Genomic DNA, 13,780 nt, shown 5'->3' on the forward strand with positions numbered 1-13,780 from the left:
ATCTGTAAGTATCTTATCTATATTTCATCTGCACTCTTTGAAATCTAAATTGAATGGTCTATAGTACTCTCTAATAACATTATCACTTTCTTGAATTTCACCCAAATATTCTCCATCAAACTTTTCCCTTTTGCTTCCTGGATTTCTCTATAAATCTATTTATTTAATATATATTACTACCCCCACCTCTTTCTTATCATGTGCTTTTCAAATAAAGTATACCCATCTAGAGCCATGACCCAGTCATGGATTTCATCCAACCAAGCATCAATGATATCTCTGAAGAGAAATGTGTGTGTAGTAGAATGAATTACTAGTAAAACTAGATATAGAAAAAATAGACATGTTTCATCTATGCCTTTCACCAATGATAGTATTTGTCTCCAAAACCAAATCTCCCAGTCCTATTCAATGGGACACAGTCTAATGTGGTTCTAAAAACAAAATCCAGCCTTAAAGGAATCAATTCTCGGAAAAAGTTAGAGGCTGGGTTATGTTACAGGTGACAGAACACATTTTACTCTGAAACAGTTTGCTAGCTATTATTGATTATGAAATAGTCCAAATTCTTGTTTTAAAATGTTCTCTAAGACATCTGGAGTCCAGGGGCTATCATCAAGCCACAGATTTAAACACTATGGGATGCTTTTCACCACATTTGAATCTTTTCCAACAATCAACTGTGTGACTGTACTGCAATTGTCAAACTCCCTCTCCATAGAACTACTGAAATAAGTGACTAAGTCAGGAGTCACAATAAATTCCATTCTTTGCCATATCACTAAAGACATGGTTAGAACACTGATCTAAGTCCATTGAGGCTAGTGAGATGGCTACATAAGCCAGTTCTCTGTTATCAATCACCACAACTAGCAGTAGATTCATTCTACCTGGGGCAGGTACAAAGATTCAGTAATGACTGTTTGAGGAAAGTACACTCATTTCTTGCCGTCCTTTCTAATTATTCTACTCAGGAGGCTGAGGCTCTTAGAGACTACACCACTCTTAAAAATGAAAAGAGACACCAAGTAAAAGTACTCACTACATACAATTTTTGCCAAGGTTCTAACTCTTCAGCCTATTAGGTCCAAATAAAATGTGACATATTATATTTCTCATTGTTGACTGAATTTATGGTGTTGAGCCCCATAGAAATTCTAAATTAGAAATATATGACTGCCTCTGACATCAGAGAAATGTCTTAGTTTTAAACACAACAATGCACTCAAAATGTAGCCCTATCCATGTGGCAACCTCAATATCTTTTTTCCAGTCTTTTAAAATAATTTTATTAATTTCATTTTTAATATATGACATAAAACAAGCACTTCCTTAACATACTAAAAAAAAAAAAAAAAAAAAAGATTATTGCACATGCAACTGCAAGTCCCCTTGCATACAATTTGCTATAAAAACAAGAATCTAAGGGATCAGCCATTATGACTAGATCACTCACAAATTCCAGGCAATTGGTTTTTGTGTCATACAATTCACAGGCCAACACTGTCCTCATCTTGACCTTCACTGTCCACACCCTTATTTCTAAGTATACAAATAGAGCCCCGAAAGCAGAGAAATACTCCCTAGTTTTGCTTTTAACTCATTTAGGCTCTCAGTGCCATGTTGGAACAGGTTCTGAAAGCACAATACCCAGTTTTTTTCTTCAGTATATTGACTTATCATTATCTTTTTTTTTTTTCCTTACAGACTATTAACAGTGCTCCTTCAACAGTCCAATCTCAGTGAAATAAATCACCAGGATAATGAGGTGAGTCAATCTTCTTCAGCACGAGTTGTCCATTCACTAAGGGTTAAAAGGACCTCCTCAACAATTTCATTTCTCTTGTGATTCTGCTCTTAAAATTTTGTCCTTACTGCTCTCACATGCCACAGACCATGTGGTGAAGGGGAAAGAACACTAGACTCAGAGGCAAGTTCAAATCTATAACCTAGAATAATTGCCATCAACTCTATGTCATAGTTCTTCACATATAGGATGAGAATTATGATGCTGGCATTCAGTGTCTCATAGAGTGGTTGTGAGAAAGACTTGGTACTTGACAGAGTAGCTAGCGGAGCTAGGTAGTCCAAAAGTAAACAGAAGTCCAAATCTTCTAATTCTCTTGATTTCAGTAACTTTGCCAACAAACTAGGGTGTCAGTGTTGATGTGTCCATATGAATGCTAATAAGTAGAATTAGCAGGTACTTTCCTGAAATTGTCACATATTGCTCGGTGGATTTATGGGGTATTTAGGGAGGACTAGTACCTCTGGTATTACATATTGCTGAGCCCTTTTCAGAGATGCTTCTCCATTCCTGGGATCCACTTTCACCCAACTCTCACCTGTGACTCCAAGAAGCCATAGCATTCACAGAGGCAAAACCCTAGTAAAATAATCTTAGAAAATGGTTTAAATTAGGTTGAAAGTAATTGACATGCTTCAAATTTGTTGATGAGTTAGAGGGGTATCTACATCAAACTCATGAAATCTTCCTCTGGAGAAATGGGCAGATGAGAACATTTTGTTCCAATGGCTATGAAGGCAGCTAAAGCAGGCAATGTGGAGCACTTAAAGCTTGGTCAGCCACTGAAGATGCCAAGGTCATCCCATTGCATCCCAGGCTATCTCCACTTGCTAAAGGACTTTGATGACTTTGGTAGAGAACATAAGGCTGACAATTTTATGCAACTCTGTCTCATTTAAATCCAATTCACATGAAAGTCAAAATGTCGCCCAATGATGTTATTGGTCCTCTGTCTCTGTATTTAACTCTTTCTCTCTGTCTTTGTTTCTGTCTCTCTCAAATGTGCATTTGAGTCCACATCTCCTGCCTCCAAACCTAGTATTTTTTCCATTGCACTACACTCTAAGGCCAACAGGGAAAGGCCCTCAGGTTCTCTCCCTTTCTCAGACACAGAACTTTTCTACAAAGACTGTATGTGCTGATTGAAACATTCTAACTGCTCTATCAGCATACTCAGCACTTCAGAGAACCTCTAAAACATGCAGTTTATTCCTCCAGGCTTAGAGAAATCTAATATTCTTGACACTCTCTCTAAATTAGGTTCTGCAACAATTTGAGGACCTTGTCCATTTGATCATAGTTCTGCTCTTCCCTTCCTTTGCTCTGTCCTTTTCAATCTTGTCATTGACAATGTGAGATAATTAGGAGAAAATTGCTAGTTTCAGAAATTCATGGAAGTGCTCTTGCCATTTGGAAATAAAGACAATTCAGTCTCAGAAAGGACACACCCAGGATTTCATTTCCCACATTATGCTGATCCATTTCCTTCTTGGTTTCTCAGTATTTTGAAAAAACAATTCTTTCACCCTCACCAGTTCTAACTTCCCCTATCTTCATCTTCATTCATCTCATTTCCCCTGTCTGTTCTAAGCAAGAATAGTCTCCTTTACACAAGAAAGGTGCACACTGTTTGCAGATAAAGATTATATCTGTTTCTTACTTTCAAAATAACAAGGAATAAATGAAGCTAAACCAAAGAAATTAGAGAAAGGAAGGAAAAGGATGGCACTAATGTGTGCTGTTATTATAATTACCAGGAAAAGGAAAGTGCACACCTAAGCCAAGATGTATGGGCCAAATTATTTTCAGAGAATAATTTAACAAGGAGGACTGACCTACATTATATCATAGAACAGGAGAATTAGAAGGGAACCAAGAGTATTATTGTTATTATCATAATTGTTCAAAGCTAGTAAATTGAAGAACCAGATCTAGAGCCAAGGTCCCCTGACTTTCTTAAATATGTTCTTCCCCCCTATCATGTGATAGCAGATAAGCATGGTAGCATCAGTCAAATCAGGAGAGGGATCTTAAAGACCATTCAGTCTCAAGCAGCCTAGAAAAGAATCCTGGATTTGAAATCAAAGAAATTTAGTTGGAACCCCAGACTTGACATTTTCTTTCTATGTGACCATGGACAAGACATTTAACCTCTTTTAAACATAATTGTCTTGATTTCCCCAGTTGTAAAATGAGGTTAGATTTAGTTGACATCTAAGGTATCTTCTTAATTTAAATCTAAAATCCTATGAAGATGTTCATATTATAAATAAGGAAATGGAAGCACAGAGTGAAGTGACTTGGCCAAAATCATATAACCAAAATTTGAATTCAGATTCCCAGATCCAATATTCTTTTTTTGACATCACCCTGCATCCAAAAAGCAAAGAGACAATTAGCACATACATAGCTTGATTAAAATTACATTGAACAAAAATTAGTAGAGGGAAAGAAAAGAGAAAAATATGCCTTAACATATCTCTTACTCTCTCATAAAGTAATCTTTTATGTAGTAACAAAGGCAAGTCTACTGAGATATTGCCTGAGATTACCAAAACTTACAGTTATGGTGAGCATTTATTCTCCCTCAAAATCATATTGTTGTTAAACTGTTTCAGTCATGTCTATAGCTCTTTGTGGCACTAATTGAGAGTTTCTTGGCAAAGATACTAGAGTAGGTTGCCATTTCATTCTCCAACTCATTTTACAGATGTGAAAACTGAGGTAAACAAGATTAAGTGATCTGTCCACCCCAAAACAGAAACAACTAAAATGAGCCCCTATTCATTAAGAATTAGTTGAAAGAGAAAGGCAATATAGAGGGCAACAGAAAGGCTTATGTTGGGTTTGACCAGCCTGCTATATATAACCAAGGAGGGGCCCCCAAAATGGCACTGAAGGACCTCATCAAGGAATTCTATGGGCTGGTCACTTGGAAAGAATGATAGATGACAGGTGAACAGCCAAAATCCCATTAAGAAAAAGTGAGAAAGGGTTATAGAATATGGGGTGGACTCACTATAGTAAGTGAGAAAATGTGAACTAAAATCTCAGTGGATAGACAAGAAAGAGATAGGTTGTTATCCCTCAGACTAATGAGATTAGAGAATCTTTTGACTATTTAATAGGAAAAAAAATCAAATGGCCTACTTTCTTCCCCCATTGGAAAGTCACAGATGAATTCCTCCCTGATCTTCTCTCACTCCTCCTGGCCTACTTATCAATGACTTTTCATTATTCGGAAGCCTCTCCTCTCATGAGGTGCCAAGTTACACATACACACACACACACACACACACACACACACACATGTGTATGTGTGTAATTTATTCCTGCTTCATCAAGGAACTAGTAAAATTTGAGACTTTTTCTGTTTCATTTTTATATGATGGCTATTAATGGACATTTCCATAGTTCTACTAATTCAAAGTTTATTTCTAGTTCTTGATTGTCATTTTCCATCCTTGAACATAGTGAAGAATCTTCATCACAAAGAGAACAAAGGAATTCAGCAATTTTCCTGATACATCATTGTAGCCATTTGGCAGGTTGAAAACCAAATTTTTCTGATGCCTATTGCATCAAATGTTGGAGAATTCCATTTACTCCATCTATCCAAAAGAGTTACTACTAGAGAGACAATTATATTTTATCCACTCTTTATTCCCTGGGTACTTCCTCAGGATTATTTTACTATGAAAACAAATCTGACAGGAAGAGGAGGCAAGCTGAACCACTATTCTCGGATTGTTTTGTTCCTCTCTTAACCACACCCCAACTGTTTGCAGAGACTTGATGCACTCAGCAACCTGCCACATCACACATTCTTCCTGGTGCATCTCAGCCTAGCTACAGGAAAGTGCTGTCTGAAACTTAAAACACATAAGCACCTGATCAGGTTTCAGGTTCAAACGTGAACTTATTGTTGATTTGAATTTCAAAAAAAAAAAAAAAAAAAAAAAAACTTCTGAGAATATATTGAAGGAAATGGGCCTCTTCAGGAGCTTGAAATTTCAGCTAGAAACACTGGCTTAGATAGTTAAATTACTTAATTTTAGACCCTTTCTTCTTCTGCAAAAACAAACAAACAAATACCATGAATGCAGCATGATTATGTGTCTAGATCATAATTTGGACTGCATAAATCAGAAAATGGTTTAGGATTAAATGAGGGAGTTTGGTTCTGTGGAGAAAGAGGAGATGGTTGGTTTGGAGTCAGCAGGTCTAAGGTCCAATTTAGGTTCTTCTACTTATTACTTTGCCAAATCTCTTTATCAGTTAATTAAAAAACATTTATCCAATACCTACTATGTGCTAGGCACTGTGCTAATCACTCCAGATATAAAGAAAGGCAGGTGACGTTTCCTGGCCTCAGGAACCTCACGGTCTAATGGAAGAGACAACATGAAAACAACTATGTATAAACCAGATGGGCAGCTATGTAGCATGGGTACTGAGCCTGTAGTTAAGAAAACTCAAATCCGGCCTCAAACTTATTAGCTGTGTGACCCTGGGCAAGTCCCTTAACCCTGTTTGCCTCAGTTTTATCATCTGTAAAATGAACTGGAGAAGGAAATGACACACCAAGCTAATATCCTTAGTAAGAAAATCCCAATGGCATCACGGATAGATGAAACTGAACAATAACAGCAGAAGAGGGAGTTGAACTAGAATACCTCGAAGGTCATTCTCAGTTTTCAATTTATGATCCATTAACTCCCCTCAAAAACCTCCTGCTCCTGTGGAATTATTTTCCTGATTATATACATCTTTTACCCATGACTCTTTGGGCCAGTCCTATTCTGACAATATAAACTTCTGTGAGTACCAGCATTTTACTCTAAAAGCTTCTGACCCCCAATGCATGGGAAAGTCCCGCAGAAAAAGTCACCAAAACCTCAACAGCCACTGATCTTAGTCAGAAACACCTACTTAGATCAGATAAATTGGGAGTTGGACCCTAAAGGTCATCCAGTCTCTTCTCAGGAGGAAATTGAAACACAGGTAGGGAAAGCACACACAACTATCAGATAATTTTGATGGGTAATCTCCAAATCACTAAAAGTAGCTCTGCTCCTAGTATCCAGTGACTCCTTTTGATGAATTATATGCAGGAATAATTGGTATTTTTTTATCAGCTTTTCAGTAATATCTTGCTATTACAAGTCAGTCAATGAACATTAATTAAGGACATACTATGTACCAGGAAGTTTTATTGAACATCTATTATGTGCCAGGCAAGGGTTAAGTGCTGGGTATACAAAAAGTGGCAAAAAACAATCTCTGTCCTCAATGAGCTTATTAATCTGATGAATCTGATCTTAGATTTGGAGCTGGAAAGGACATCAAATGGTCATCTACTCAAATCCCTTCATTGTATAAATAAGGAAACCAAAGTCCCACAAAAGTAGTGTCAGAGATAGATTTTAAACCTAGGTCCTCTGATTCTTCAACTAGATTCTTTTCAACTACCCCTTGCTATTTCTTACTTTTTATTGTATTTATTTTATTTTTAATTTACAAAATAAAACAAGCATCCCAATAACATAGAAGAATCAAAAAATGATTGCACATGAAACTACAAATCTATCACGTACAATTTGCTATTCCTTTTAAATTTATAACAAATGGGCAGCTAGATGGGACAATGGATAGAGCACTAGCCCTGGAGTCAGGAGGGCCTGAATTCAAATCCAGCCTCAATCACTTAATACATACTAGCTGTGTGGCCTTGGGTAAGTCACTAAACCCCAATTAACTTGCCAAATATATATATATATATATATATATATATATATATATATATACATACACACAGACACATGTATATGTATACATATGTATATTTAATACATATGTAAATATACATGTATATATGTACATATATAAAACAAAGTTATATAAATTTTTTATTTTTCCCTCTCTTCTCCAAGTCTAGAGATAGCTACCATTAGACATAAAAATGTGTTTACGTATGTTTATGTACATATATATGTAAAACCTTTCTATATCTTTCTCTGGATGTAGATATTATTTTTCTTCATAGTCTTTTGTAGTTAATTTGGGTATTTATAATCAAAATAACTTAGTTGTTCAGTCACACTTAAAACAATGTTACTGTTACTGTATACAATGTACTCTTGGTTCTGTTCATTTCACTCTTCATTATTTCATGCAAGTCTATACATGATTTTGTAAAACCATTAACTCATTATTTCTTATAGTACAGTATTATTTCCATTGCAATCATATATCACAACTTGTTCAGCTATTCCCTATTTGACTTTTACTTACAGCAAGAAACTGTTTCATTCTCAGATTATCCCTTTAACCACTCACCAGAATTAAAACATATTTGAGGTTGAAGAAATCAGAAGAGACAAAATGACCATAGATTACAGCTCAAGGGTCCAACTTCCTCATTTTTACATAGGAGGAAGCCAAAGCCCAGAGAGATAATCTGATAAAGCCCAAGATCACGTAGCTCCTTTATGACAAAGCTGTGATTAAAATCCAAGTGTTCTGAAAGTTGATTAAGCATTCTATCCCCTATACCTTGCTGCCTAGATAATAAACAGCACCTGGGGAGAAGGGAAAAATAAAGACCTTTGTAGGGCAAAGATCTTGAATGAATTGTATATTACATATAATATTGGTATTGCAGCTGATTCAAAGAGCTTCTTTCTGTTCTTATATTGTTAAATATAGGGGATTTGTTTCTTTTGCTCATCTAGCCTAGGGGGAAAAAATGGCTCCCAAAAATGGGAAGAAAGTTTTTCTTGACATTTTTAGGTTGTTAGCTCCTAGAGATCCATGAACCCCAGGGTAAATGGTGCGAAATCACAAAATTCTGTGGAGAGTACAAGAGGATGAGAAACTAATTTATTTTACTTTAAACACACACACACACACACACACACACACACACACACACACACACAGGCACAAAATTCCAAATTCCTATTGAAGGTTACAAAAGGCTGTATATGAAGTCTCCGAATGCTATACCTAGAGTTAGAAACACTCCGTTTCCTGAGTTCAAATCTGGCCTCAGATTTGAACTTACTAGCTGTGTGATCTTGGGCAAGCCACTTAATCTCTGTTTGCCTCAGTTTCCTCATCTATAAAATGAACTAAAGAAAAATGGCAAACCATTCTAGTATCTTTGCCAAGAAAACTCCAAATGGGATCACCAAGGGTATGACAAGACTGAAAAGCTACTCAACCAAAAGTTGAGATAGAATAAGGCAATCTCAAATTGCTCTCAAGAATTTCTCTCAAACGATTTAGTGAAATCTAACATTGGAGTTGAATCCTACAAGCATGGAGCCCCATACTTCAAAAAAACAAATAAAAATAAAAAAAGGAACAGGACATCAGGAATGAAAAATTCAATTCTGGGCTGGTTTCTTACACCTTACTCCTCTCTGCACACATTACAATGACATTGGCTTTCTTGTGATATCTCCTGCAAGACATTGCATTTTCCCTGGTTGTGCCTCATGCCCAGAATTCTTTCTCTGCCTCCTAGATTTCTTGGCTTCCTTCAAGTCTCAGCTAAAATCCCATCTTCTGTCAGAAGCTTTCCCCAATCCCTCACAGTGGTGGTACCTTCCCTCTGAGATTGCCTTTAATTCATTCTGTATGCCTGTTGTTTGTACAAAGTTGTTTGCATATTGTCTCCCTCATTAGAACACGTCCCTTGAGGACAAGGATTGTTTTTTTTTACTATTCCTTGTAATCTAAGCACATAATGCAGTGCCTGGAACATAGTAAGCATTAAATAAATTCTTATTAACTCACTGAGTTGCTTAGTCAATTCCAAATGCTATGTGAACCTGAAATATCCAGAAGTCCCCAACCTGTGCTTTCTCCTTCATTCACTTGAATACAAGTAAGAATGCTAATGTCATTGAAATAGTTATAGAATCATAAGATTTAGAGTTAGACAAGATCATAGAGATGCCCCAGATGAACCTTGCAAGTTCTTCTCAAAAGGAAGAACTAAAGAAGAAATATTAGAGTTGAGTTTTTTGTCTTTGTTTCACCTTAATGGATTGCTGCTGGATCACCACAGGAGCAAGAAGTACTGTACTATCTAGTTCCCTGCTTGATACCTGGAAACCAAGATTTGCACCAAAGTTTAACTTCAGAGGAGCTTGCTTGTAATTAGCAGATGTAGGATTCCTGTTATCACACTTCTTTACCTTGTTAAAACTCCTTTTATGGCCACAACTATGACATCCCCCCAAAAAAGTAAGAATAGGAGGAGGGGGAGAAAGGTATTTAGAATATAATATGGATCATTTATAAGAGAAGCAATTTATTCCTACAGACATAAGAAATGACAAATATAAAAAATTCACAAGTATATATTAACAGAACAGGATTCAATAATAATGTATAAATAATGTTACAATCTGCTGAAAGGCATCAAAACATAAAGCTGTTTGCAACACTGCTAACTACAGATTTTTTAAAAAGCACCTTGACTTGGGACAATCCAAGCAACTCCCAATAAATGCCTTTTTGTAAAATGATCAGCCTTGGACCAGCCTTCTTTTTTTGTGGCTACTCTCTCTGATGCTATAATTTCTCTTATCAATAGCTCACTTTCATAGCTGCTAAAGTTAGCCAAATGGCCCTAAGACCTCTAGAAATCTTAAATCTACAGTGGCTTCTATTCCTGGACATATCTATCTCAGAATACTTGTTCACCCAAAATAAGAGAGAGGGGAAAGGGAGCAAGTTCTGGCTTGACAATGCAGGACATCTGTTTTAGATAGCATGTTCTATGTTACATGGAAACTGGAGTAGGTGAATGGGGCCAGCCACATCTCTCCACTCAACTCTGGGGAAGCAGCAAGAAACAGTCCTACATGAATCATAGCCAGAAAGGAAGAGAGAATGGTAAGGGATTGGGCCATTCTGTTTTCTACACCTCCTGAGTCATCGGCCCCATTGGCTCTGCAACCAATAGGAGAAACTTTTCAACATCTCACAGTAATGAGTCACATGTGACCAGAAACAGGATCCAAAAATACTTGGAAGAAAAGCTGGAATGATAACTTTGAGTAAGCTGGGGGAGAAGTTAATTCCTAGGGATTTTTCCTTTCAAAGGAAATAGGTACACTTATAGGTTTTGAATGAGAAGAGATAGGGAACAGAATTCTGGCTTTAACTTACTCATTGTATTCACTTGACCTCTGAGAACTTCAGTTTCATCATCTCACAGATGAAGATAGAGACTTTTCCTAAAGTATCTGCCATATTAGTTAGACATGAAGATCCTTTATAACTGACATCTATGATTCTGTGATAATAACACTTGTATTATTAAACTCATATGACTGTTATGAGTGATAAGAATTAGGTAAGGAGAATCTAAATGAAATTAGATTTAATTGAGGTCTAGTGGCAGGTTTAGGGTATAGGGAGTCAAATAGAGCTCCCCTCTAACCCTTTTGGATTTGGTGCAAGGATACAGAGTTAAATAAGGTCTAGTAGTAGTGCAAGAGTCCTCTGTAAAGGTATTTACAGACCCAAAAACCTAGATTGATAAAAGAGGTTTATTGTGGGGTTTGGAAGTAAGGTTAAAAGGTAGAAAGACACCAGAGCCAGGGCTGGCACTGGTGGGAAGAAATTCTTGACATGGACGGCATAAGGATGCCATGTTTGGGATCTCTGCAAAGAGTGGACTACAGTTTTGCTCCTTTTATAATAGGGGGGCTTTTGGTAATCTGAAGGGGCTCATGGGTGGAGTCCCAGGTTGGCCTCTGGCTTAACCTTCAGCCAGGGCTAGAATTTGAATAGAATTCAATGGGTTTTTAGATAAGGAGGAAGCTGTTTGTGCTTGGGGTGGGGGTTGGGAAACCTGAGCAGATCATTAGAATGGGGGCTGGGACAGCCCAAGTTGGCTCAGATCCTATGGGGGCTGGGAGAGGCTGGACATCTCCCATTGGAATTAGGCAGAGAGATAGAACTTGAGATTGCTAGTTCTATCTCTCTGCCTAATTCCTGTGTTCACATTATTAATGTAAAGCCAATTAGTTAATTTAGGATGAGTAGAAAGAAGAGCAATGTCCTCTATTGTAATTTAATTCAACCAGTCACCATTAAGTCTTTTCACTGATTTGATAGAATTACAGATTTAGAGTTGGAAGAAAACTTAGAGGGCATTGTCATAGAGTCTCATTTTAGAAATAAGGAAACTAAGGCACTAAGAAGTTCAATGACTTGTTCATAGTCTCTCAGCTCAGTGTGTGAGGTGGGATGTGAAATCAGGTCTCTCTCACAGTAGGTCCAATAATATATATATCTTGAACTCCCAAGTATCCCAGTTCTGAGGCATATTGCATATTTTATAAATAACTGGAAGAAGTTGGACAAGGGAGGGAGGAAAGGATAATCTCTTCTTTTCTGGCCCCTCCAAATAATTCCAGCCATGATTTTTGGTATCCAAATCTTTCTCTCATCTTAATTTCATACTGCCCTGGCACTTTCTGAAATAAAGAAAACATCCTTTTCCTATTTTCTAACCTGTCTTTCTTAAACTATTACATTATAGGGGATGACTCCTCTTCACTGGGCTGCTTTTCATAACCAACCACAACATACACAAATTCTGTTGCAGAAGGGGGCAGACCCAACGCTGGTGGACAAAGACTTCAGAACAGCTCTCCACTGGGCTGCCCAGGTGAGAAAAAAAAATAGGCTGAAATGAAACTGTACCTCCCCCCCTCCCCATAGCTTCTATCATTCAGGGAGAGACAACATGAATGACATGTATATATATATACATATATATATATATATATATATATATATATATATATATATATATATATATATATATATATACAAAGTAAGCATAAACAAAATAAATGCACCATAATTTAGAGGAGAGACACTAGTAATTGGGAAAATGTCAAGACTGTAGGGTGCACAATGAATAGTACACTGGATTTGGAGTTAGGAAGATTAATCTTCTTGAATTAAAATCCAGCTTCAGATACTTGCTAGCCATATGGCCTTGGGCAAATTGTTTAATCCTATTTGCCTCACTTTCCTCCTCTGAAAAAGATGGAGAAGGAAATGATAAACCACTCCAGCATCTTTGCAAAAAAAAAAAAAAAAAAATAGTCACAAAGAGTCAGACACAATTAAACAAGAAGTATATAGAACAAGTTCCAGACACTGTGCTAAGCTTTGGGGATACAATTAAAAGCAGAGTTTATATGCTAATGGAGGAAGACAACTAATAAAGGAAAAGTGGAAAAGGTTGGGGAAAAGAAGGGACATGGAGAGGCAGTGTGTGAAGTGAAGCAGGCTGGGAAATGGTGTGGAGATCTGGGCCAGACAAGATCAGACAAAAAAAGAATTGGGTAGAGCCCAGCTTACTAGTACAGAAGAGGTAGAGATAAAGTTTGTGTAGAAAAGCAGAGACATACAAGAGGCTGGGGAATACTAACAGTTTTGAGGAAGGAAAGGAACAACTTGATAGAGTGAGGATTGTCAAGAAAGAGATTTACATGAAATCAACTTGGAAGTTGTTTGTGATTGCAAAAATTTTTAAATGTCAAACTGAGGAAAGACAAAAGATAGCCACTTGAGCTTCTTAAGCAAGGAAGTTGTACAATTGGACCTAGGCTTAAGGACAATCATTTTGGTAGTTGTGCAAAGAATGGATTAGAGAGAAAAGAGACTGCATATATAGAGAGAGATCAATCAGAAAGCTTACTGCAATAGTCCAGGTAAAAAATAATGAGGTACTGAAATACATAGAGGGAAGCAAATGAGATGGTTATGAGAGATATGGAGGTGGGATTGGCAAAACTTGAAGACTAATTAGATGTGAAAGATGAGGGAGAAAGCTGAACCAAAAATGAGTAATTAAAACCCATTTACAGAAGGCAGATAACTAACTAAAAGGAAAATTTTCCTATTGATCAGAACTGACCCCAAATGGAACAG

The 13,780-nt window shown here is 36.9% G+C and overlaps 1 protein-coding gene across 1 annotated transcript in view; it reads left to right on the plus strand.

Moving 5' to 3' along the window:
- ANKRD55 (ankyrin repeat domain 55) overlaps positions 1 to 13,780 on the plus strand; it is a 65,652-nt gene that overhangs the window by 19,009 nt on the left and 32,863 nt on the right. Inside the window, exons 5-6 of the mRNA XM_074284658.1 lie at positions 1,708 to 1,768; positions 12,375 to 12,503. Coding sequence (XP_074140759.1) covers positions 1,708 to 1,768; positions 12,375 to 12,503 — 190 coding nt within the window. The remainder of the gene's footprint in view (positions 1 to 1,707; positions 1,769 to 12,374; positions 12,504 to 13,780) is intronic.

This window comes from Sminthopsis crassicaudata, chromosome 1 (assembly GCF_048593235.1).
Source record: "Sminthopsis crassicaudata isolate SCR6 chromosome 1, ASM4859323v1, whole genome shotgun sequence".
Lineage (NCBI taxonomy): Eukaryota > Metazoa > Chordata > Mammalia > Dasyuromorphia > Dasyuridae > Sminthopsis > Sminthopsis crassicaudata.